The sequence below is a fragment of the Chinchilla lanigera genome, unplaced genomic scaffold, assembly GCF_000276665.1.
Source record: "Chinchilla lanigera isolate Chin_1 unplaced genomic scaffold, ChiLan1.0 scaffold00136, whole genome shotgun sequence".
Classification (NCBI taxonomy): Eukaryota; Metazoa; Chordata; class Mammalia; order Rodentia; family Chinchillidae; genus Chinchilla; species Chinchilla lanigera.
Window position 1 is genome coordinate 1,255,195 of NW_004955537.1, and position 20,941 is coordinate 1,276,135.

Here is a 20,941-nt window from a genome sequence, read left to right on the forward strand (position 1 = left end):
TGCTCTGTAATAAAATACGCAACTAAGTGTACCCTCAATTCTGATATTCTACCGCCCTCAAGAAACACCATGATTCAGGCACACAGAGCTATGTTGGGACTTTCAAATTTATTCCAACATGCTATTTTTTTTTAAAAAATATCTTCAGGCTGACCACTCAGCCAGAGCTGTAATAAAGGCAATTATTATACTTGTAAAAACTTCATTCACAGTACAGATGTAATTTACAACGAAGATCACACACATCAATACTGAGCAAATTTTTCCTTTTGTACATCAGACTCTGTGCTTTAGACCTGCATGGATTTTTTTGTTGAACTTTTTTTCTTTTGCACTGATATATACCAACATTGCAAGATGCAAGTGTAGAAACTGGAGTTTAAATAAAATTACGAGCAAAACTACCCCATCCCAGTACGACTGCTGTACATATCTACAGTACAAGTTTTGGAATGTATTGCCATTTAAGAACATAGAAACTTTCTACAGACAATTTCACGTACAGAATACATACACCTTTTAGGAAAGAAAGGCAAATATTTATCTTACAGAGAGAGTATATCTTACATTTGCCTACATACACATTTTCATTTTCTCTGTGTCTTTGCTTTAACACTAGATTTAGTAAAGTGATCGTAAGTGCCGACACGGTTTTCTAATGGGAAGCAGACCGGAATCACAATGCGGAAGCAGAGTTTGTGGCACAGGCCTTCGGGAACTTTCTCTCCCTGGTGACATGGAAGATCAGCCTCCTAGGATGGCTGCTCAGCCAGGACTTTTGCTTGAAGAAAGATTCACCTGGAGCAAGGACTAGAGAGGAGCTCAGCTCAGATATATTGCTTATTCCTACTTCAAAGGACTGGCTGGGAATGGAGCAGCGCCCCGAGATAACTTGTAGGCCAACCATTTGGACTGTTTGAATAGACGTCTGAGTGTGGGAGGGCGAGCAGCTTGCTGTTGTCAGGAGGACCTCAGTGGCTGGGACCAGAGTGTGAGCCATGAGTGGATACAGGGGACACAGGCCTACCCTCTGAGGGGAAGGGGGCTGTTAACCCGAGAATCTCCGTGGGATTGCCCAGGCTAAAGGGCATCGTGGAAGGCGGGCCTGGGAGACAACGGGCTTGGAACCCAGCAGAAGGCAAGGTTTAGCTTGAAACTTTGGCAAACTGCTTCCTCCCCACCTGCCAATACCCAAGGAACAGAGCTAGTCTGAACAGAGCTAGTCTGAAAGGGTGGCCATCCACACACCTCAACAGCTTGGCACGGGGGTCTGCACTAGCTGATCATCACTGCTGCCCCCTTCCTGGGGTGGAGTCCATGGCCTCACAGGCAGACTGCAAATTCAGAGTAGCTAGGACCAGCCTGGGGGCCCCGGGCAGGGCACACATAGGGTGAGAACATTTTTCCAAATCAGGAAAGTGTGCACGTGGACAGGGGCCCCATACCCTGGGGAATGAGCCCAGAATCTGAAGAGGGGATTAAAGCTGGACCTGACAGTCCCTTTGGGCACCTGTGTGGGGTAGCAGCCCTTTGGCCCCCCAGGGACTGTGGGGACTCTCCCCGGCTGGCTGTACTGTTCATGGTGAAGCTGCCCAGGAAGGGGACCTTAGTGAGTGGGCTGTTTGAGTGATGGCCTGGAGAGCTGGGAGCGCAGGGCGGGTGGAGGGGTGTGGCCACCCCCAAGTCAGGAGCTAGTCCAGCAGCCTGGGGCTGGAAGATCTTGCCCAGGAAGGCTGGAAGCCCAGGGAGGGCTGAGGCAGTGCTCTTTAGGTAGCTCCCAGGCCTCAGCCCTCAAATCGGAGAGCATGTGGGTTAGGGCTGAGAAGCAAGGGGCAAAGAACCCTGGCTTCTGGCCTAAGCTGAGACTGGGGGCTGGGCTCCTACCCACTTCCCGCCAACCCCAAACAGGGCCAGTGTGGTGCAAGGTGGGCTGGCTGGCTTCTCCTAGTACAGGCAACAGTCCTATACTGAGTCAAGCAGCCAGAAGCTACTGGTTCATCCTACTCCTCAGTACCTTGGCGTCCAGTGGACCTCGAGGGAAGTCCTGCCCCAGTGTCCCCTTTTGTCTTAGCTCTGAGAAAGCAAAGGAGAACAAACAAGGTGGTCTGGCTGGAGGCTGGACTGTGGGTGATTTATTACTGCAGCAGGGGCCATGCAGGGAATGGCCCTGACCTGGAGGGAGGGGAAAGGACCGTCAAGCACAAGCTGCTCACAAGTGACTCATCCTCCCTACCTTACTGTGTCAACAGCCTGGGAGCTGAGGAGGAGCCCTCCACTCACACGGCCTGGCTAGGGCCTGGGGACCAAGCGGATAGGTGCCTCTTCTGTGGAAGGTGGCATCAGTACCCCTCCTGCTGCCTCCTCCCCCTTTTGGAAAATAAACCATTCTGGAAGGTTGGGAAGAACTCCTCTCTCCCAGGTGGAAATCAGAACCATAGGCAACTGCACGTAGGCATGCTTGCTTTTCCATTTAATTACATGGGGTAAACATGCTAGAGGTCCAGTTCCATATTTGGATTTAAGTTTCTGGTCACATTATTTTTCTTACAAAGCAGGTTTTTGCCCTAGGAAAGGGAGAGAAATTCAAAAAACTTGGGACAATTTACAAATCGTTCAGGTGGAGAGAAGAGAATCTGAGGAGGCTAGGGAAAGTACTTAACACCATCCTCTCATTCTAGATTTAGAGATATAATTTGTTGTTAAAGAGATGTAAGTCAACAAACAGGCCCAAGCAGGTTCCACCAGTCACGATCTGGGGTGTTTCGTGGGGCAGTGGAGACCTGACTTTGGGGCGCAGGGGTGGGGAACCGAGTCTCTGGAGATGGGTCCACTGAGCCTCCAGGGCTGAGCACTGGAAAAGCCCAGCCACGAAAGAAGGAAGGCCCCTCGGACCACAGGGATCACGAAGCAGAACCCAAGGCCAGGCACGGGAACAGCTCCATCACCCTGTGGGTAGTTCTAAGAATAGCGGAGACTGCCAGGAGAGCCAGCCAGGAGGACCTGGCCGAGGTCTGGAGCAGGAGATGGACACAGGTCTCCTTTCCTGGCGCAGGAGGGCATCGAGGGACAGGAGGGAGGCTACGGCTGGTGTGGTTTATCCACCTGTGCAGTGCAACAATGGGCCCCAAACTCAGACTGCCTGGGCATCTGGGAGCCCTGGAGACCAACGCCCCACTTCTGCCTTCCACTTGCTCCTATTATTTTGTGTTGAAATCCTACCAAAGTTGCTTTAAAAATTTTTCTTTCTTGCAAAGAATAAAAGAAAAAAGGAGATGATTTTGGGGGCCTCTCTGCCTGTATTTGTGTCCCTCTGCCTCAGGCCACAGGCCCTTCTGCTGGCAGAGAGGAGTGGTCACTCACTGGGGTGGGATAAAGCAGTAATAACCGGAACCGTTAACATCTGTACACAGGAGTGCTTGCTTCTACATTTAATGCTGTTTTGTGACATCTCTGTTGTTCTTCTCCCTCAGAGCATCTCCATTTCCGCAGCAAACGGCTGTCTGGCCTTGGGGCTGGCACAGCTGCCAAGTGCCTGCTGCGGCGGAGGTTAGGAGGCCCCCATTGTACAGCCTTTCCCCCAAAGCACAAACTATTCGCAGCCCCCAGCTCCTCGCGGATTTTGTTGTTATGTATGTGTGTGATTATTTCTTCTCTTTTCAAGCAACAAAAGGTACAGAAAAAGGCACAGGTACTGCATCCATGGGAAGCTAGAACAGATGGGCTGAGCAGAAGCTGCGTGGACAGATGGACGATAGGAAAGGGAGCCCGCGGGAGCAAGGTGACTCGAGGATGTTGGCCAGAAACGTCTGCTGCTGAACACTGGAAGCCAGATGCTGAGTCGGTTGGAGAGAGACTAAGTGCTCACGGGGTCCCTGTCCTTGGGCTGGGGTGGAGATGCCCTGGGCGCCCCACTACCTGAGGGCTCGGGGGAGCCCTGCCTGGTCCTGGGTTCCCCAGAGAGGTTCCTCCTCCGGGCTGGGAAGCGAGCAGAGGCCTCAGCCAGGCAGCCCGTGGAGCTGCTGCGGTCCAGTGAAGGGGCGGCAGAGGCCTCGGTGCGGGCCGGGGTGCGCGGTGACTCCAGGCGGGGGCTCCAGGACTGTGTGGCCTGGTTGCCCTGGGGTGGCCTTGGAAAGCAGGGGCCATGAGCGGGGGCAGGCTCTGCGGGCTCCCAGTCAGGAGGTCTGCCCAGGCCTCCGCCTGTCCTTTCCCTCTCCTTGGGGTAGTCCCTGCCCTCTAGCTCCGAGGAGAGTGTGAACTTGGAGACCTTAGCCACAGGGGACACAGAGGCTGATGAGCTTTCAGTGGGACTCCAGCGGCCTCGCTCCTGGGCCTCTCTGGCCCCTGTCAGGTCACTGCCACCCCCTGAGAAGCCACTGACCCAGGCCGCAGAGGGCCCTGGCAGAAGGGTGGGGTGGGCCCCTGGCCGGGCCTGAACCATCTGGATCCCACCGATGGGAATCAGGGGGCACGGGGTGCGGGCCAGGTGCTGGGAGTGCAGAGGCAGGTGGCTGAAGACGTTCTCCTCTGTCCGGCCCGGGATGTGGCCGTGGAAGTCAGAAGGGGCGGAGAAGAGTCGGGAGGAGCGAGGGTGAGCAGGGCCAGGAGAGCAGGACGGACTTCGGGGCTCAGCCTTCTGTAGGACGAGAAAGAAGACAGGGGAAGGTGAGGGTCGTGGGCTTATTGAGTACCGAGGCCTAGAGGCTGGGGTGTAGGGTGCTCTGCTGTGGCACTGTCCAGTGGGCCAGCCCTAGTCCTTGATGACCACGGACATATTCTAGCCCCGAGGTCTTCATACCTTCAGCCACAGCCAGTATACCTGGAGGAGGGGTTCTCAGGCAGGAGGCCCTAGTGTTACCCTGCCCTGGGCCTCTGTCTTGGTTCTGCTGTTCCTCCTGATCCTAAAATGGTCTTGACCCATAAGGATCTCGACTTTCTCTCACCACCAGCAACTTTAATATGACCCCAAAATTAAAAATCAAGGAGAGCTTCCTCATCCAGTACTGCTCTAGGAGTGCCAGTGTCAGTCATAACACGGTGACAGAAAAGGTGGTGGCAGGTAAAGTTGACAAGGATAGTGTTGTCAGTGGTGGGGGTGTGGCAGCCGTGGTGACAGCGTGGGATGGTGCAGAGATGGCTTGACAACAAGACGGGGCTGTGTGGGTGATGGGGCGACACCCATCAGGCTGACGGGTGCCAGCGTTTGGTGTACTGGTGACAGAGGCTGTGCTGGCCATGGGAACTGTGCTCACGGTGGGCAGGGATGGTGCTGGCCACGGTGTGTCTGAAGGAGTTGTGACAGTGATGTTGGAGACATAGATTTTGGTTAAGCCCCGCCATTTGCTCAAAGAATACAAGCAGAACAGGGATGGGGCAGGTGGGTGATTGCTTAAGTATTTATGCCCACATCCAAGGTCACACCACCGCTAGGGGCAGAACGTGAATCTAGAAGCCTACCGCTTCTGAGGTACAAAATATGCAATAAACCAGTTGGCCTAAGGTATCCAAGAAATACGTGCTGAGTTCCTTGTAACTACTGAGTTGGTGGAGTTGCTTAGCTTTAGGTGGGATGCTCAGAAAGGGCAACCCCGCAACCTCCCAGGCCCAGGGAGGGGTGTGGCGGGAACTCACCCAAATGGAGGTGCAGGGCTCAGGGCTTCTGCCGAGAAGCTTGTGAGGTAGAGGCGCAGATGGGAAGAGAAACCGAGGAGCTGGCCCCGAGCCTGGGCCATGCTCGCCCGCAGAGGGGCTGCCTGGCCCAGCCAGGGCCCACTTCCCTGGCAGCACTGACCATGGTGGTGACTCGGCTTGACCTAGAGACCATCTCCTGGTGGGTGAGTGCTTGGAGGGGCCTGGGTCCGTGGTGTCCTCAAGTTTGGGTGGCAGATGCCCCCGAGGGGGTAGTTCTCTTCCCAGCGGGTAGGGAATGAGAGGAGCCAGCTCAAGTCTTGGAGACCCACAAGAAGGAGGGCCCATGTCCCTTCCTGGGCCCATCTGGGGGCCAGACGTGCTTGCGACTGAGGTCTGCGGCTCTCGGGCCGGGGGACACCGCTGGAGAGATGAGTCGTTTTTGGTTATTGAGTGTTTGTGGGTGAGTGGTGGGCAGCTTCCTGCTTCTTTGCTTGGTGACCATGGCCTTCTAGGGGACACGGCCGTGGAGCTCAGGGCTGAAACTGTGTCCTTCTCCACAGGGCCCAGTGGGGTCAGTCCCAGCTGGGGAAGGCCCAGGATGTTCTGGCTGGACGTGCAGCAGCTGCTGGCTGTCAAGTGCTCAGCTTCTGAGGCCGTGCTGCCTCCTGCGGCCTCACGGTCAGCAGTGGCATCTTGGGGCTGAGGGCTCTGAACAGGGGAGGGGTCTGTCTGCAGCATGGCCGGCGGGCCGGGCGGGGGTGCCTCTGAGGACGGCTGGGACAGCTCATCCTGGCTGTCCTCCTCATCCTCATCCTCGTCTTCGTCCAGGTCTGAGTCTGAGTCCAAGTCCTCCAGGTCTGAAAACTGGTGCTCCTCCACAGCCTCGGAGCCCTCTCGCCCTTCTGAGTCCTGGAACAGGTCGTCACTGGTTCCTGCGGGGAGGTACAGGAGACCAAAGGTCACATTCAGGCCCTGAGGCCATACTGGCCCCAAGGCTGCTCCTTCCTAAACCCAGTTTCCTTATGTGCTACCCAGGCATGGTTGTCACAGCAATGGTACAAGATTGTGGGGATGGCCAAGTGATGTACGCTTGGGAACACTCTGCAAATAGCGACGGCAACTACCTGCTATCTACAACATGCAAATTCAGTTCTAAGGATTTTAAGTATATTAACTCATGCAGTCCTCAGAGAATCCTGGGAAGCTGGTATTATTTCTATCCTCACATTACAATGAGGAAACCGAGGAAAGAATGATTAAGTAACTTGCCCGAGTAAGGGCACAGTGGGGCTGGGGCTGAGCTAGGGCAAGCCTGCATTTCTTGTGAGCATCTCAGTGCTGAGCTCCCTGGCAGCAGGTTATGCTGCTGCGCTGTGCTCCAGCCTCCCCTTTCAGAGGTGAGAGCTGCATCTCACAGGGTTGGCTAGGAGGAGAAACAGCACAGAGCAAGGGCCTAAATAATTACAGTCACTATGGATCCATTAATGATGCATCTATTATTACGGGGCAGAGCATGGTGGCTGGTACAGCAGACAGAGCTGAGACCATTCTAAACATACATCTGCCACTGTGACCAGGCTGCTGCCGGCTGGCACAACAGCATCTGCCAAGCGGCAGAGTCTGGCCTCTGTGGTTGGCTTCGCTGAGCTGGCCTCAAGCTTCAGGCCTGGGCCCATCCCTACCATGGTTTTGTCCCCGAGGAGCTGCTGCCCTTCTGAAGCTCACGCAGCACCCAGCCAGGGAGAATAGCTCTGAAGTGCCAGTTTCCTGGTCTGGCTTCTTATGGAGCAGCTTCAATCCGCTGGGTCACTTCCGAGAGTCTAGTCTAAGATTTTTCTGAGATGGGCAGTGTTCTGCATGCTGGGGAGAGCTCTGCTAATGTGTGGTCCACCTGGCAGGATCCTGGGAGTTAGGGCCTGCTGGCCTGTGGCTACAGTCTTGTGACCTCATGTTTCTGGCCTGCAGAGCGAGGGCTAGTGACAGCTAGGCTGTCATCAGCCAGCCCCCTTGCTTGCTTATGCCAGAAGTACATCCACTGCTGACCAGAAAGCCTGGCACAGAGCCATCTCAGGACCCCAGGGCATCTAGACTTTGGATCTCCACCATGTCCAGCTGCCCAGGGGCCACAAAGCCCACCATTACTGCTTCTCAGTAACTCAAACACAGCAGTAAGGTGCCCAGCGGGGACCAAAGCGGACATTCGGTAGGATATAGGTGAACAACCATGGGGCGGAGCGGGGGCTGGGAAGGCCAAAGCCAAGCGCAGGCTTTCCAGCAGCTGGGAGCACAGTGACAAGAGACGTAAGGGAGTGGGGCATTGGGAGGGGAGGAGGATGGGGACAGGTGGCAACACTTTGCACTCTGACCCCAGGTATTTACTCCCCTTTTTAAAACATTTGTAGGTGTCTACTGTAGCCCCAGGAGTTTACATAGCCCTACCTCTCATTCACGTAGGCTCAGAGAAGGCAAGGGCGTACCCAAGATCACCCAGCAAACCCTGGCTGAGTCAGAACTGAGGTTCACAACTTTTGCATCAGTACACTGGCAGTTTAGAAATGAGTTTTGCTCGTGAAAATACAGTCAATGGTCTGGTTCTAATCCTAGCTCCATTACTACCTCACTGCGTGACATGGGCTAACTTACTCCCTCTGCGTTTCCTCGTCGATAAAATGGGGACAATAGTAAGGACGTGCACCTCATGAAGCTTTGCGAGGGTTGTAGGTGCCCAGGAAGCCTGAGCTATTATCAGGCCCAGCTGCGCCTCTCCCATCTCACCGGCAGGTCCCAGGTGAAGGTCAGAGGGTTAGGTTACTGGTAGGGAAAGGAGCGCCAGCACGTGATGGACAGCTCTCCCGGCCCTCCACACACAGGTTCCTGCGGGCCTCTAAAGGATGCCCATGCCTGATCAGCCCTTCCGACGCCCTCATGGGCCCACGTAGGTACGGCTGGGAGCAAGACCAATGCTCAGTAAGCCTCATCCGCTGCCAGCTCAGGGGCCTGCGACCTGGCAGAGCAAGGACCACACACCCACAAAAGTGGAGGGCGCCGCTAGGTGCCTTTGCAGAGATGCGCCACATGGTGGCGCTGGCGCTCAATCTCATCTCCGCGGGGCGGGGCTCCCGCAGGAGTCCTCATGGCGCCCCGCTGCTCGCACCAACTCGCGAGGCTCCGCCCCAGGCTGCCTCGTCGCGGGAAGCGGCAACTCCGTCCTTCCAGTGTCTTAGGCTATCGGCGTTATCTAAGCTCATTTCTCATCCCTCTCCTTTCCCTGCTACGTGACAACAAGAACCGTGGGTCCTACCACAGAATGTACCTGGAATCTGATCGCTTCGTTTTTCAGTGTTTTTAGTACATATTTGCAGTTCACAGTGTTTACATTCCAAAGCTCTGTTCTTTACTTCCTATTATCAATCTTTTATTTGGCTCTCTGTTTATAATTTAATTTCTCATATAAGAGAAGTCACGTGATATTTAAGCGCCTGTGCCTGATTTGTTTCACCTGCTGTTATGGTCCCTGCTTGCAGCCTGAGTCTGGTAGTCGCTGCCTCCGCACATTCTGGCACAGCCAAGCTTGCCCCTTGGTACTGTGGGGCTCAGCTCCCTCTGAGCCCAGGTATCAGTGGGCTCCAGCCCTGGGGGCCAGGCCGTGGCCCTCAGGGATGGGCAGCTCTTGGACCCTGGGGAAGAGCACTTCCCAAACCCCACCTGGCCCCGACCCGGGCTTCCTCTGTCTTCTGCCTACTCCACCGTAAGAGTGCCGGCCCCTCCTCCCTGCGGGTCCCAGCTCCTCCCTAGCCCAGTGTTTGCTCCCTAGGGTGGTCTCTGTTCTCTTCCTGTTTGTCCACTGCCTATCTCCCCCTCTGGAAGGCAGGCTTTCCTGCGTCACTGGTGTCTATGCAGCTACCCAGCTTCCAGCCCAGAACAGAGCTGTGCTGTAGGTTTCATCCCCACAAAAGTGGGTGTGGGCAGCCTGCTGAGAAAGGGAGGCTGGAGGGAGGCAGGTAGGAGCCATTGCAGGTGGAAGTCCTAGCCAGCTAAGCCTCTCCGCTCGCCCCTCCTGCCCCCTGGCTAGCTGGCAGTGGGGTGGTACGGACCGGCGTTTTTGTGTGACCGTGGGCCACTCTCTTTACTTGTGAGCTTTTCTTTCCTCAGTTTGAAATGAGGTAACACAAGTTTCCACCACCTGTTATGGGGACCTATGAGACAAGCTCTGTAAGTGCCCTGATGCACATTCTTGACAAGCATGGGAGGAGGGACAACCCCAAGTTCACTGCATTCTGTCTTGATCTGATTTCAGGGCATCTGTGCTTAAAGGTTTGTCCCTGCAGGAGAGACTGACTATCCATGTCCATCTCTGTGCCCCTGCCAAAGCCCCTGTGGCCTCCTGCTTGGGTGCTGCCAGCCAGACCCACTACCTTTGCCTCCTCCCCTGTCTGCCCCGAGACCCGCTCTAATATGCCTCTTAATGCTGGAGGACCAGGGATGGGGTGTGGAAGTGGATGGTTGGGAGGCCACAGGCCATTGGATCTGGCTTTGGCTTTCTGGAAACCCTCCTGGTGCCAGGGGGCCCATGCGTTAGGCCCACAGGAGAGCAGGCATGAGTGTGGGCATGGAGAGGTTAGTAAGTACCCTCAGAGTCAAGGGAGGGTCTGCTGGTAGTCAGGACATGGACTGAGAACGTGCCTGACATGTTCTGGGTGTTCGGTGTTACCTGTAATTACTCATATGCTCGTTTATTCAGTAAACATTCGCTGAGCACCCACAGGTGCCAGCGCTCCACCTGAACAGGCAGCGCTGTCCCCTGCAGAGCTGTCCTACAGACAGTGGCGGGGAGTGGGACGGTCGTTCGTGACTTCAAACTTCATCTCCAGTGGTTGGAGAAACTGGGGGGGAGGGGAGGGGAGGGCACGGGAAGGAGGGAGGGGAGCAGGGCCAGGAGCAGCAGACAGGAGGGCAGAAGAAAGGGGGACAGTTAGGGGAACGGGGGAAGAGGGGCGAAGGAGGAGGCTGACAATTCCTTACCTTCCTCGGCTTCCAGCTCCTCCAGCACCCCTGTCTCTTGGCACTTTTTGCTGTGGGCTTTCGACTTCATGTGCTTAGTCAGATTCCCTAGAAGGGAACGAGAACAGACTCAGGCTCTGCTGTTGGGCAGGGGGCCAGGAAGGGCTCTCAGAGGCAGCACCTGGCTAGTAGTCCTCTAGAACCCATGGCCTCTCAGAGCCGCTGCGGCCCTGCCAGATGCAGGGGCTGGGCAGGCACCAGGGCACCCCTCTGCCCCAGCACTTAGGCCAAGGCGTGCAGCGGAGCTAGGGTAGGGAGGCGTGGGGCTGTGAGGGGCAAGGAGTACAATGAAGAAGTGAGATGCTGGTTAAAAACAAACAAAAGAGAAATTAAAACACTACTTAAGTACAGTTGGCTCTTCCTGTTTGTGATCTAAGTCAGGCCCCAAGATGGTAACATGCCTCAGACAGGGTTATTGGCTACCTCAAAGGTGGGATGACACGGGGGCTCCCCCTGACTGACATGGCAGTGGGGACTGAGCGTACCCCTCTGGCTGAAGGCACCTCCAGGAAGCCCACAGGGCAGAGCCTTAGGGTCTGGGAAGAAGAACCAGGGCAAAGCTACTCTTGGGCCTGGATAAAGGACAGAAGGTGAAAGGAGGGAAGTCAACTGGCCAGGGCCCCAGGAGCTGCAAGACTGAAGTCCAAACCTAGTTTCTTCAGAGAAATCCTCTCTTGGCCTCAGTTTCCCCAGGCTAACAGGAAGTGCAGACACAAGACCACGTAGTTTGGGGAAGGCTGGGGCAAGGCTCTACCCTGTCTTATGCCTATAAAGCCCTCGGGGGAGGCCGAGTGTACCAGGTTAGGCCAACCCATGGGTTGGGAAGCAGGGGCTATAGTTCTTTGGGATTAAGGCCGTGGGAACAACTGCTTTAGTTTCCCTACATACATAGTATTTCACAAGCCACAGAGCTCTGTGGACAGCAGTGCTGCAAAAACAGAGGCCGAGAGCCCCCAGCCCGCCCTGGGAAAACAGAGGCCAGACGCCTTAGGAGGTTCCTCTGGGCTCACACTCTCAAACTGTGTTTTGAGAGTTGTTATGTTTCCATATGGTTGATCATACAGGAAATCATAAGTTCCCTGAGGTGCTCTGTCTCACAAGTGTCACTGATGAGTATGTTTGCATGAATGCAAAGAGGTAAGGCTCTGGAGTAGAAGGAGAAATGGTGGACAGATGCACGGACAAGTGAAGAGAGAAAATACGGAGGGAAAGAATGGGAAGAGAACAGACTGGCAGATGGGATGCTGGATGAGTGGATAAGCAGATGAATATGAGTAAATGAAGAAAATAAATGGAAGGATGGATAGAAAAATGGGTCAGTAAGGAGATCGGCAGATAGTGAGTTGCATGAATGTAGGCATGCCCAGCTTTATGGATGGGCACCTACACACATGACTACATGGGAGACCAGAGGGGAGGATAAAAACGGGAAGCTGGGTGAAGGACGATGAAAGGGAGGACAAATGCTCCTGGTGCATGACTCTGTCTTTCCCAGCTTGGGTTCTCCTCCCATAACTAGATAAAAACCTGGCTGTCCTCACCCTGGCCATACAGGGAGCAAATGCAGAGTCATCTCGTGGCCACATGGCTCCCAAAGGTCCCTATCCAGGTTGTAGACCTGCACCTTCACTGCTGTGAGCAGGCAGAGCCTGAGTAGGACGGCCAGGTGACGGGAAGCAGCGGCGAGGGTCTTCCATGGACCAGAGACACCAACTGTCCTGAGGTTCGGCCGCCCACCCTCCTCCCCTGCCCACCCGAGGCCACGAGACCAAGGACACTGCTCGTTCTGGGGATCACATCCTTTGTCACTTATGCTTTCCCTGCTAGGTGCGGGTTGTTAGCCACTATGCACACTGTGAGTGCAAAGCAGCCCTGCGGTGCAGGCCACACAGAAGCAGGGTGCTGGGAGGCGCCTCGCAGACCATGTAACTCAGTTCCCACCAGGCAGAGACTCATCCTACTGCTGTTGATCTAACTGCGGGCCCAAGTGTTGACAAGACCAGTAGACAAGATCACTGGCTGTCCTAGGTACTGGCTGGGCTCCTGGTAACCCATACAGCGAGTCAAGTGGCCCAGTCATAGTGCTAGCTGTGCAGAGCCCCATCCAGAGCCCCATCCAGAGCCTGGTCTCAGGACTCTGGGGCCTTGTTGGCTCCGCACAGTGGGAGTGGAACCAGAAGGCTTTGGGAGCTTGGTAGGCTTGGACTCTGCACTGCTAGCTGTGCTATCTCCTGGGGATGCGGGGAGAATTAAAGCCATGGTGCGTGGGGCAGCAGCACGTGTCAGAGCAGATCTCTAGCCCTGCCTGTGACAATCGGTGTATTGAGCACCTGGGGACTCTGCCACACACCGTGCTGGGTGTGCAGGAGAGACATGCGCCTGATGACATGTTTTCATCTTTTGGTCTGGGGCTCAGGGGCTCTCAGAAGAAGGCCAGGGATCCCCAGCCCCAAGGGCTTGCCTCTCCTCTGCCACCAGGCCCAGGGGTTGCAGGGAGGAGGCATGAGTCTGAGGGGATTTTGCAGGTCACAGGAGCAGACGCTGGATGAGCAGGCCTGAGTGTCCTGCCACCTCCCTCTGTGACTGCCCCTGTCTGGGCCTGGCTGTGAACCGGGAGAGGTTTCACACTGTCGCAGGCACACCCCGGGTGTTATTTCTCTGTCAAGGGGCAGGCCTTCATCTTGGAGGACTGTCAGGAAGCAGAGTCCACAGCTTCTCACAGTCAACCCAGCCCACCTGAAGCCCGGTAGCCCAGAAGCGGAGAGAAGGCCAGTGGATGGAAAGTGGGAGGTGTCTGACAGAGGGATGAGGTGCCGCTAGGATCAACAGCCAGTGACCGTTTGCCTCCTGCAGCTTTGACCCACTTCCTGGCCTACCAGTGGGCCTGATGGACACGAGGCCGGCCCATAGCTGCCATCTCTGTCCCCTGAAGCAACCGGCGCAAGGGTTTATATATGGCACAGCCACCCCGCAGACCTCTGGGAATCATCTGAGAAGAGGAAGCGAGACCCTGACCTCCACAGGGTCAGCCCCAGGCCTCGCCTGCCACCCCACCGAGACACTCCTCAGGTGGCACCCAGAGGCCTGAGCTGCCACCTTGACGCCTGACACAGAGACGAGACACAGACAGGCAGACAGAGACAGACAGGAAGGGCACAGCCCAGCAGTGGTGGCAGGGGCACCAAGGACCGCCCGGCCCAACTCATCCCTTGTGCTGCCTGGTGCAGGCCGGAACTCAGAGGTGACGGGGAAGAGAGGTGAGGTGGCCAGACAGCCCTGGAGAGAGGGTGGCCTGTGTTGTCAGAAAGGTGGCACCTCGGAGACAAGGCCCCAGGGACAGTCAAGAGCCCTGCGCTCTCCCCCTCTCTTCCCCAGGAGGCACTGCTTTCTGCATCCGCTTGCCACCCTCACATGCCCGGGGCACCTCCTCTGTGCCACACACAGAATTGCGATTCCACCAGCTCAGTTTCACTGTAGCTTTGGCCAGGAAGGCAAAGAGGAGGAAGAGCTCCGCATACTCCTAACCACTGGCAGGGAGCAGAGGTACCATATACCACCTTCTCTCAGGCACTGCTTCACATCCCTGCACATACCAAGGGTCTGCGGGCCCTCTGCAAGATCTGCACTCTGCACTCTCCCAGGCTCTGGGCTAGCTCAGGGAGACCCAGAAGGGACGACAGCCAGGCTGGGTGTGCTTCTGATGCAGGTATCTGCTGGGAACTGGGGGTCCAAAAAGGGCCCCAGACATCTTTCAGATTTGCAGAATTTGCAGGGTACAGGTATTGAGACCCATGGGGCCTCAATGGGAATGGGTTTCTCCTATTTGGTGGCAGAGGTGGCAGCTCCCTGGGGACAGTGTGTTGGGTGCAGGCTGCTGTGAATGCCCCTGTGTTCGCAGCTTCTCTCACAAGCTTCTCTCGGTGCCCCTCACCCTGAGGATAGGACAGTGTCCCCTGCACACGCTGGGAATAGGGGCAGCCCCTATGACCCCCTCCAGGGGCACCTGATCACAGCTCTCGCCACCTTCTCCAGAGGAGGGAGGGTCTGCTCACAGTGAGGAGGATGAGGTTGTGGTCCCCTGAGGGCAGGAGTGCTAGGAGGCACAGTCACTGCTGGTTTCTAAGACACATTTTATTAGCCTTCAAGGGAGTCTGGACAAGAAGTTTCCACTTTGGAGTTACTGTTACTGAAATTATCAGCCAGTTATTACCATCTCTCTCACAGAACCCATACTGGCAGCCTAAGGCCAGAGGAAGCGGGGCTGGAGGAGACACGTGGGGGACACAGCCAATGCTGCGGAGCCGAGCTGCCCTGGGCACAGTGGGTCACCAGGGATGGATGCCTTCGATGCACCATGTAGCAGTGTGGGGGCTTCAGGCCTCTTTGTCCAATCTGGGCACCTTTGGGACATTGTCTGAGACCCTTACAGAATAGAGAATCCAGGAAAGGGAATAGGAGGGGGGCATCTCCATCCAACTTGAAACCTTGGTGGAAAAGTTGGAGCTTGGTTCAAAGATGATGGAGAGAAGGCTGAGGAGGGCAGGAGTCAGCTAACATGGTCAGGAGACCAGAAACAGGAACATGGCCAGAGAGGAGGCCACTGAACCGGGGGATGCGATAACCATTCCCTGACCCACACCAGAAAAAACAGAAGGTCCAAGGCAAGAGGATTCAGCAAGGAAGGGGGCTGAAGCGTCTCTCTGTGGCAGATGCTCAGCCTCTTTCGCTGGCAGGAGCTTTACCAACAGAAGAAATGACAAGCGCTAAGCCAAAGTCTCCCCTCAAGTTCTGTCCCCAAAGAAATCATGTGGCTCCTTAGGGCCATCATGGAGGCCCTCAACTTGCTCCAAAACGGTAGGATCCTGGTGTCAAACCCTGACCCAGGAATCCTCAAAGTACAAGCGGCTGATACTGCCAGAGGTGCGGAGAGTCTTTGCCTTCTTCCAAGGCACCCTACTCTGCTCAGCTCCCACACATGGTAAGCAACCTGGGGGTGCCCCTGCTGGGGAACAGCTTCATCCGTGGAGCCCGTGGGCTTGGCTCAGTCGACCAGCCCCACCCTGCTAGGGGCGGCAGCAGGCCACCCCACTGCCTGTCACAGCCTTCCGGGACACATGCCATCAATAGGCAGTCCTTTCTCTCACAGGTGAACGCCAGCGCCTGCCGTGACCCGGATGTGGGGCGTGGCCAGGGGTGGGAGTGACCCGCAGCTGTTGCAGGGCCTCGGTGGAGTGGCGGAGACGGTGGAGGAGGAGCGAGCTCTGGCAGAACAGGGGCATGCGAGTGTGTGGAGTGGCTCAGCGTGGAATGGATTTCCAAATGCGAGAGTGGCAGTGACCATTGTGGATGCCTGGAGATTGTCAGATCAGTGGATAAAGGGCTAAGCAGACATGCGAAAGGAAGGCTGATGAGATAGATGGAATCAGGAACCGTGGTCAAGATGCGGCCTCGCAGGGGTGGGAGGGGCAGGTGCGGGAGGGGGCGGGGCTGTGTGCAGGCTCCAGGAGCACCAGCTGGGGCAGCCACGGGTGACTCCACCCAGCCCGGAACTGGCTGCTCTGCCACGGCACCAAGTGGGGTGGGATCCCAGGAAGTGGCGTGCTCCGGGCCCAGACAGAGAGGTCTGTGCTGGGCTCCCAGAGGGACGCTCCCTGCAGTGGACAGGGCGGTGCTGTGCCCCAGCTGACTGTCTCTTACCTTTGGTTTTAAAAGCAAAGTGACAGTGCTTGCACACATAGGGCCGGACGTCAGTGTGGGTGCGGATGTGTTTCTTCAGCATGCTGGGCTTCTTGCAGCGAATTCCACACTCCTCACAAACATATTTCCCTCGGCCGCGGCCTCGCACATACACATACTCTTCGTTTGATTTGTACCTATGAGCAACAGGCGTCATGTGAAGGAAAAAAAAAAAAAGGAGGAGAAGAGGTAGGTTCCCACCTCAGAAGATGCACGTGCTTCCTAGCTGCTCCAAGCCAGGGTGGACGCGGAACCAGAGCACCCTGGGGTGGACAGGGAGCCAGTTGCCCTGGGGATCCACTGTGGACCCCTGCACTCCGCCTCTCACACGGAAGGTGAGTCTGCACCTTCCTTTCTCCCTCCAGCCCCAGGCACTGGTGCTCCCTGTGAGGGAACGCGAGGCCGCCTTTCCTCAACCAGCCTCAGGAACAGCTCTGCCACAAGGAACAGCCGCTGTCGGCCTCCAGAGTCACAGACAACTTAGAAAAACCATATAAAATAACCACAGCGGCAGCTCTTGCAGCTGCCAGTCACCAAGCACTCGCTCTGTGCTGGGCACATCACTTGATAAATCACAGTCGCCTCTCAAGGAAGATCCTGAGGCCCCAAGGCTCAGAGAGGGGAGACATTCGCCTAAAATTGCACAGCCAGAAAGATACAGAACCTGATCTGAACCTGCCGCCTCCAGCCCATCCAGCTCTCAAGGGGCCAGTGGCAGTCAGCCAGGAAGCTACCCGACCCCACTGCGAGGAGGGTGCTGGGGACCACAGTTGTCTCCCTGGCCGCCAGTCTGGAGTCCAGGCTCTCTCACCCCGTCTCAGTCTGCAGAAGCTCTGCAGGACCCAGGTTCCCAGTGAGATCAGGACACCCACCAGCTCTTAGGAGCCTCCTGGGTGGCTCAGGCCACTGATGGATGCCAGGCCCCCAAATCAGAACACTCTTATTCCTACAGAGAAGGAGGCCCTGAGCCCTTCAGCGCACCTGGAAGGTCAGCCGCTGCCGCCTTGCTGGTCTGTGCTATGGAGTCCACAGCAGTGGGTGAGCCTGGTGGGCCTTGGGGGAAGGGAGCACAGCAGACACTGTGAGAAAGCTTTCTGATCCTCAGGTGCTGGGGCTGAGGGTGCTCTGGAGAGGGAGCAGGCCTTTCCATGGCCACCTGCCTGGCAGGAGCTGCCCGCTGCCTAATGTCCTGGAGAGGGGCAGGCAGAGGCCTGGAGGAGGGGACAGCTGCGAGGACTCCATTCTGCTCATGGGGCCTCCCTGTCAGGGCTGTAGGTGGTCACAAGGACAGGCTTGAAAGAGGGGCTGGGGGACACTGGCAGCACCAGATCACCCCACATCCCTGCTCTCGCTCGCTCCACAGTCACACAGCCCTCACGCTCGCGGACACAGATACTCTAGTGCCATCACACCCTCACACCCCACAGCCCCAGACTGGGCCCTGAGGCACACGCAACACCACACCCCATGCCCCACTCTGCCTTCTCTCACCTGCGTCACTCCCCACCACGCCCACATACTCACACCCCTGCTGACACCAACGCACTCTCCTACAGCCGTCCCCACACTCCAGCCCACATGAGCTCATACACACTCATATGTGAATCGCTGTCCACTAGCACGCATAGACCCCGCTTTTTGGGCACCTCAGCACTGGCCACCTGATACCTCAAAGAGGCAAAACGGCCCTTTCCACTCCTCCACGTACGCGGACCGCCCATTAAGCAGCTGCCTACACCTAATTTTAACTCCCATGGCCCTCTGTGTCCTGGTACCCAGTATTCAGGAGATGCAGATACGGTTCCTTTTCCCAGCTAGGAGAAGACAGCACGAGCTTGGCTTGGCCTGGAGGCTCTACATGGCACCAATCTCTACTTGGCCCTGCATAGTGGGTCCATGACACTTGCCTCTCCAACATCCAGGCACAAGGGTATCCTTCAGCCTCAGCTTCCTCTTCCCCCGCTGCTCCCCCAGCTCCTCAGCCACTCTGACCTCTGTGGTACTTGGGCTTCACTCTCTTTCTAAGGCCAACAAAGCAGTAACACCAGTGTCGGCCACCTTGGCTGCTCCTGGGCCCCTTCATATCTTCCTCCACATCGAGCTTAAAGGAGACACCATCTTGGACAGAGAGGAGAGGGCTCAAACAGAGTGCCTGCAGTGCCTTGATGGGGGTACCAATGCAGAACGGCGCACAGCACCTTGTCACATACCCCAGAAAATGTGCAGTCTGTTGGGGAGCACCAGGGGACTGACAGCGGTTAGGAAAGGTGGAGAGAGGGAGAAAGGAGGACTCCTATTAGGGGCCTTAGGAGCAACGGCAGAGGTGTTAAGAGGCCTGGAGTGTGGTAGGTGAGAGGAGATGAGGCCAGACAGGCCAGGCAGGCTGGGTCACCATCAGCCTTGAATGCCACAGTAAGAGCGTAGACCTGCTCAGTGTCATCTAACAAAGTCTCAAAGAGATGACACCTTCCTGGTGCCATGGGAACGGTCTGGAGGAGTCTAAGCATGTGCTCTAAGGAAGCAACTCAAGAGGCCTTTTGGACATGGACTCTGCAGGCCTTGGTGGCCATCTAGATGCAGGGCTCCTAATGAGGCAGAGACAAAGACCCAAAGTTTTCAACTTGGCTTGCTCAAGTGGAACCATTCACAGGATGGGAGAGTAGTGATGGGGACCCTCGTTTTTAACTGCTGAGTGTGAGGGTCTGACGAAGTGGACATGAAGAGCTGCCCAGCGCCTGCCTGGAAATCAGAGATATGGGAGAGTTTGTGTAGGTTTATGAGGAGGAAGGCAACCATACAAGACAATGAGAAGCTGGAGGAGAAGGGCACCAAGGGCAGAGCCCTGGGAAGCTCTGAGAGTATGGCAGGGCAGAAAAAATAGTGCCCCAAACTGGCCTCAGACACAGAAAGTCAGAGCAGTGGGCAACCAGGACAGAAGGGCCAAAGCATTTGCAGACGCATCCCCAGGGTCTAGCATGGTGCTAGCTGTCCCACAAATGCTCAGTAACTCCTCATTAAATATTCCATGTGGCCACGGACTGAAACCTTTGAAACTGTGAGCCCAAAATAAACCCTTCTTCCGTCATCTCAGGGCATTTAGTCATTGTAACAGAAAGCTGACCAACGTACCATAGACACCAAGGCCAAAAAGGTCCAGATGAAACAGCAGTTTCACCCAACAGCAATCATTCTATTTAGTACCCTGTCCTTGTGCAGGTGGCTGCACAAACACTTTCTGACAGTGCTGACCAAGACTTTCCCCCTCTGATATTCCTAGACAAGCAAGAATGGCATTCGTCTCCACGCAGCCATTCCTGCAAGACCAGTTAAGGCTAGCTGGAAGACCCAGGTGTTGACAGTGGTAGAGAAATGCTCTAGAAAAGTCTACGGCCATACCACCCTGAACGCGCCCGATCTCGTCAGAAATGCTCTAGAAAAGCCCAGGGCAGAAAAACAAACATGCACGAGGGGCCTCAGGGGACACAGCCTGCCTCCCAGGCTTGTTGGCTGCTCCCTGATGCTCCACCTAAGGCTTCCTCTTGGAGGCTTGAGTTGCAGGCTGGCTGCCCTTTTCTCCCAGGAGACAAGTCGCTGACCCGGGCCACCTCCACAGCTCTAAAACAGTTCACCATTGACAGGCCTGGTGTGGCTGTGTTGTGGCTCCCAGGACAAGGAGCAGCCTCCCCTCCTTGCCTGTCTTCTGTGGCCCTGACATCCAGCAATATTTGCATCTGGCTTTGTTCTTGAAGAACTGATTCTGGGCTTTTGAACGTCTTTGCTGGAGGGGCTTGGGGGGACCTTGAGGTGGGAGGTTCAGAGCTAGGAACTACCCAGGGCCATGTAGCAGGGGCTCCCATTGCACGGCTGGAGCTCGGGCCTCCTGCCCCATGACTGCAGCCCCGGGAGCCCCAGCACCCCACTTGGAAGCAGCTTTCTGCCCTGCTGCCTGGGATCAGAAGAGCATGGGATGGCTGGGAGGGGTGCAGAGCTGCCAGGTCTTCCTGGATGGTTCTGTGTCTACCCTCCTGAGGCAGCTCCAAGACTCACAGACTCAAACGAAAGAAAAACTTCTCTAACAACCTTGTGAAAGGACGTTCTATCATCTGCGTGTAATCAGATGGAGAGAGAGGCAGGGGTTGAGTGCCTCGCCTAGAGCTGCCAGGCAGTGAGGAAGTGTGAAGCCGGCAAGAGCATGGCTCCAACGTGTGGCTGAGTCGGAGGTCATCTCCCGCGCGAGGCTGGTGACACTGAGCTGTCTGCCTGAACGATAAGCACACGACACCCCAGCTTGTGACTCTAGTCTCTCCGGAGGCATTTCTAAGAGCCACAGCATCCAGGGAGTGGATAGAAGCTTGGCGCAGAGCCCCGAAAGGAGACAGCCTGTCCTTCTGCGCCATCTTCCAGGACAGGGCCTATGGTGGGAATGAAAGAGCATTTCAGGGAAAGTGATGGGTGAGGCTGCTGCTGCGGGGCTCTGCAGAGGACAAAGACTCAGCAACAGAGCTGCTCTGTGAGG

General features: G+C 56.1%; 1 protein-coding gene across 7 annotated transcripts in view; it reads right to left on the bottom strand.

Moving 5' to 3' along the window:
* Nucleotides 1-89: 89 nt before the first annotated feature.
* Hivep3 (human immunodeficiency virus type I enhancer binding protein 3) overlaps nt 90-20,941 on the bottom strand; it is a 334,231-nt gene continuing 313,379 nt past the window's right edge. For all 7 annotated transcript variants that reach the window (XM_005410588.1, XM_013507767.1, XM_013507768.1 and 4 more), the window contains 4 exons: nt 16,387-16,562; nt 10,651-10,737; nt 5,629-6,560; nt 90-4,633 (listed from right to left, as the gene is read on the bottom strand). In XM_005410588.1, the coding sequence (XP_005410645.1) occupies nt 3,854-4,633; nt 5,629-6,560; nt 10,651-10,737; nt 16,387-16,562 (1,975 nt within the window). In that variant the 3' untranslated portion in view covers nt 90-3,853. The remainder of the gene's footprint in view (nt 4,634-5,628; nt 6,561-10,650; nt 10,738-16,386; nt 16,563-20,941) is intronic.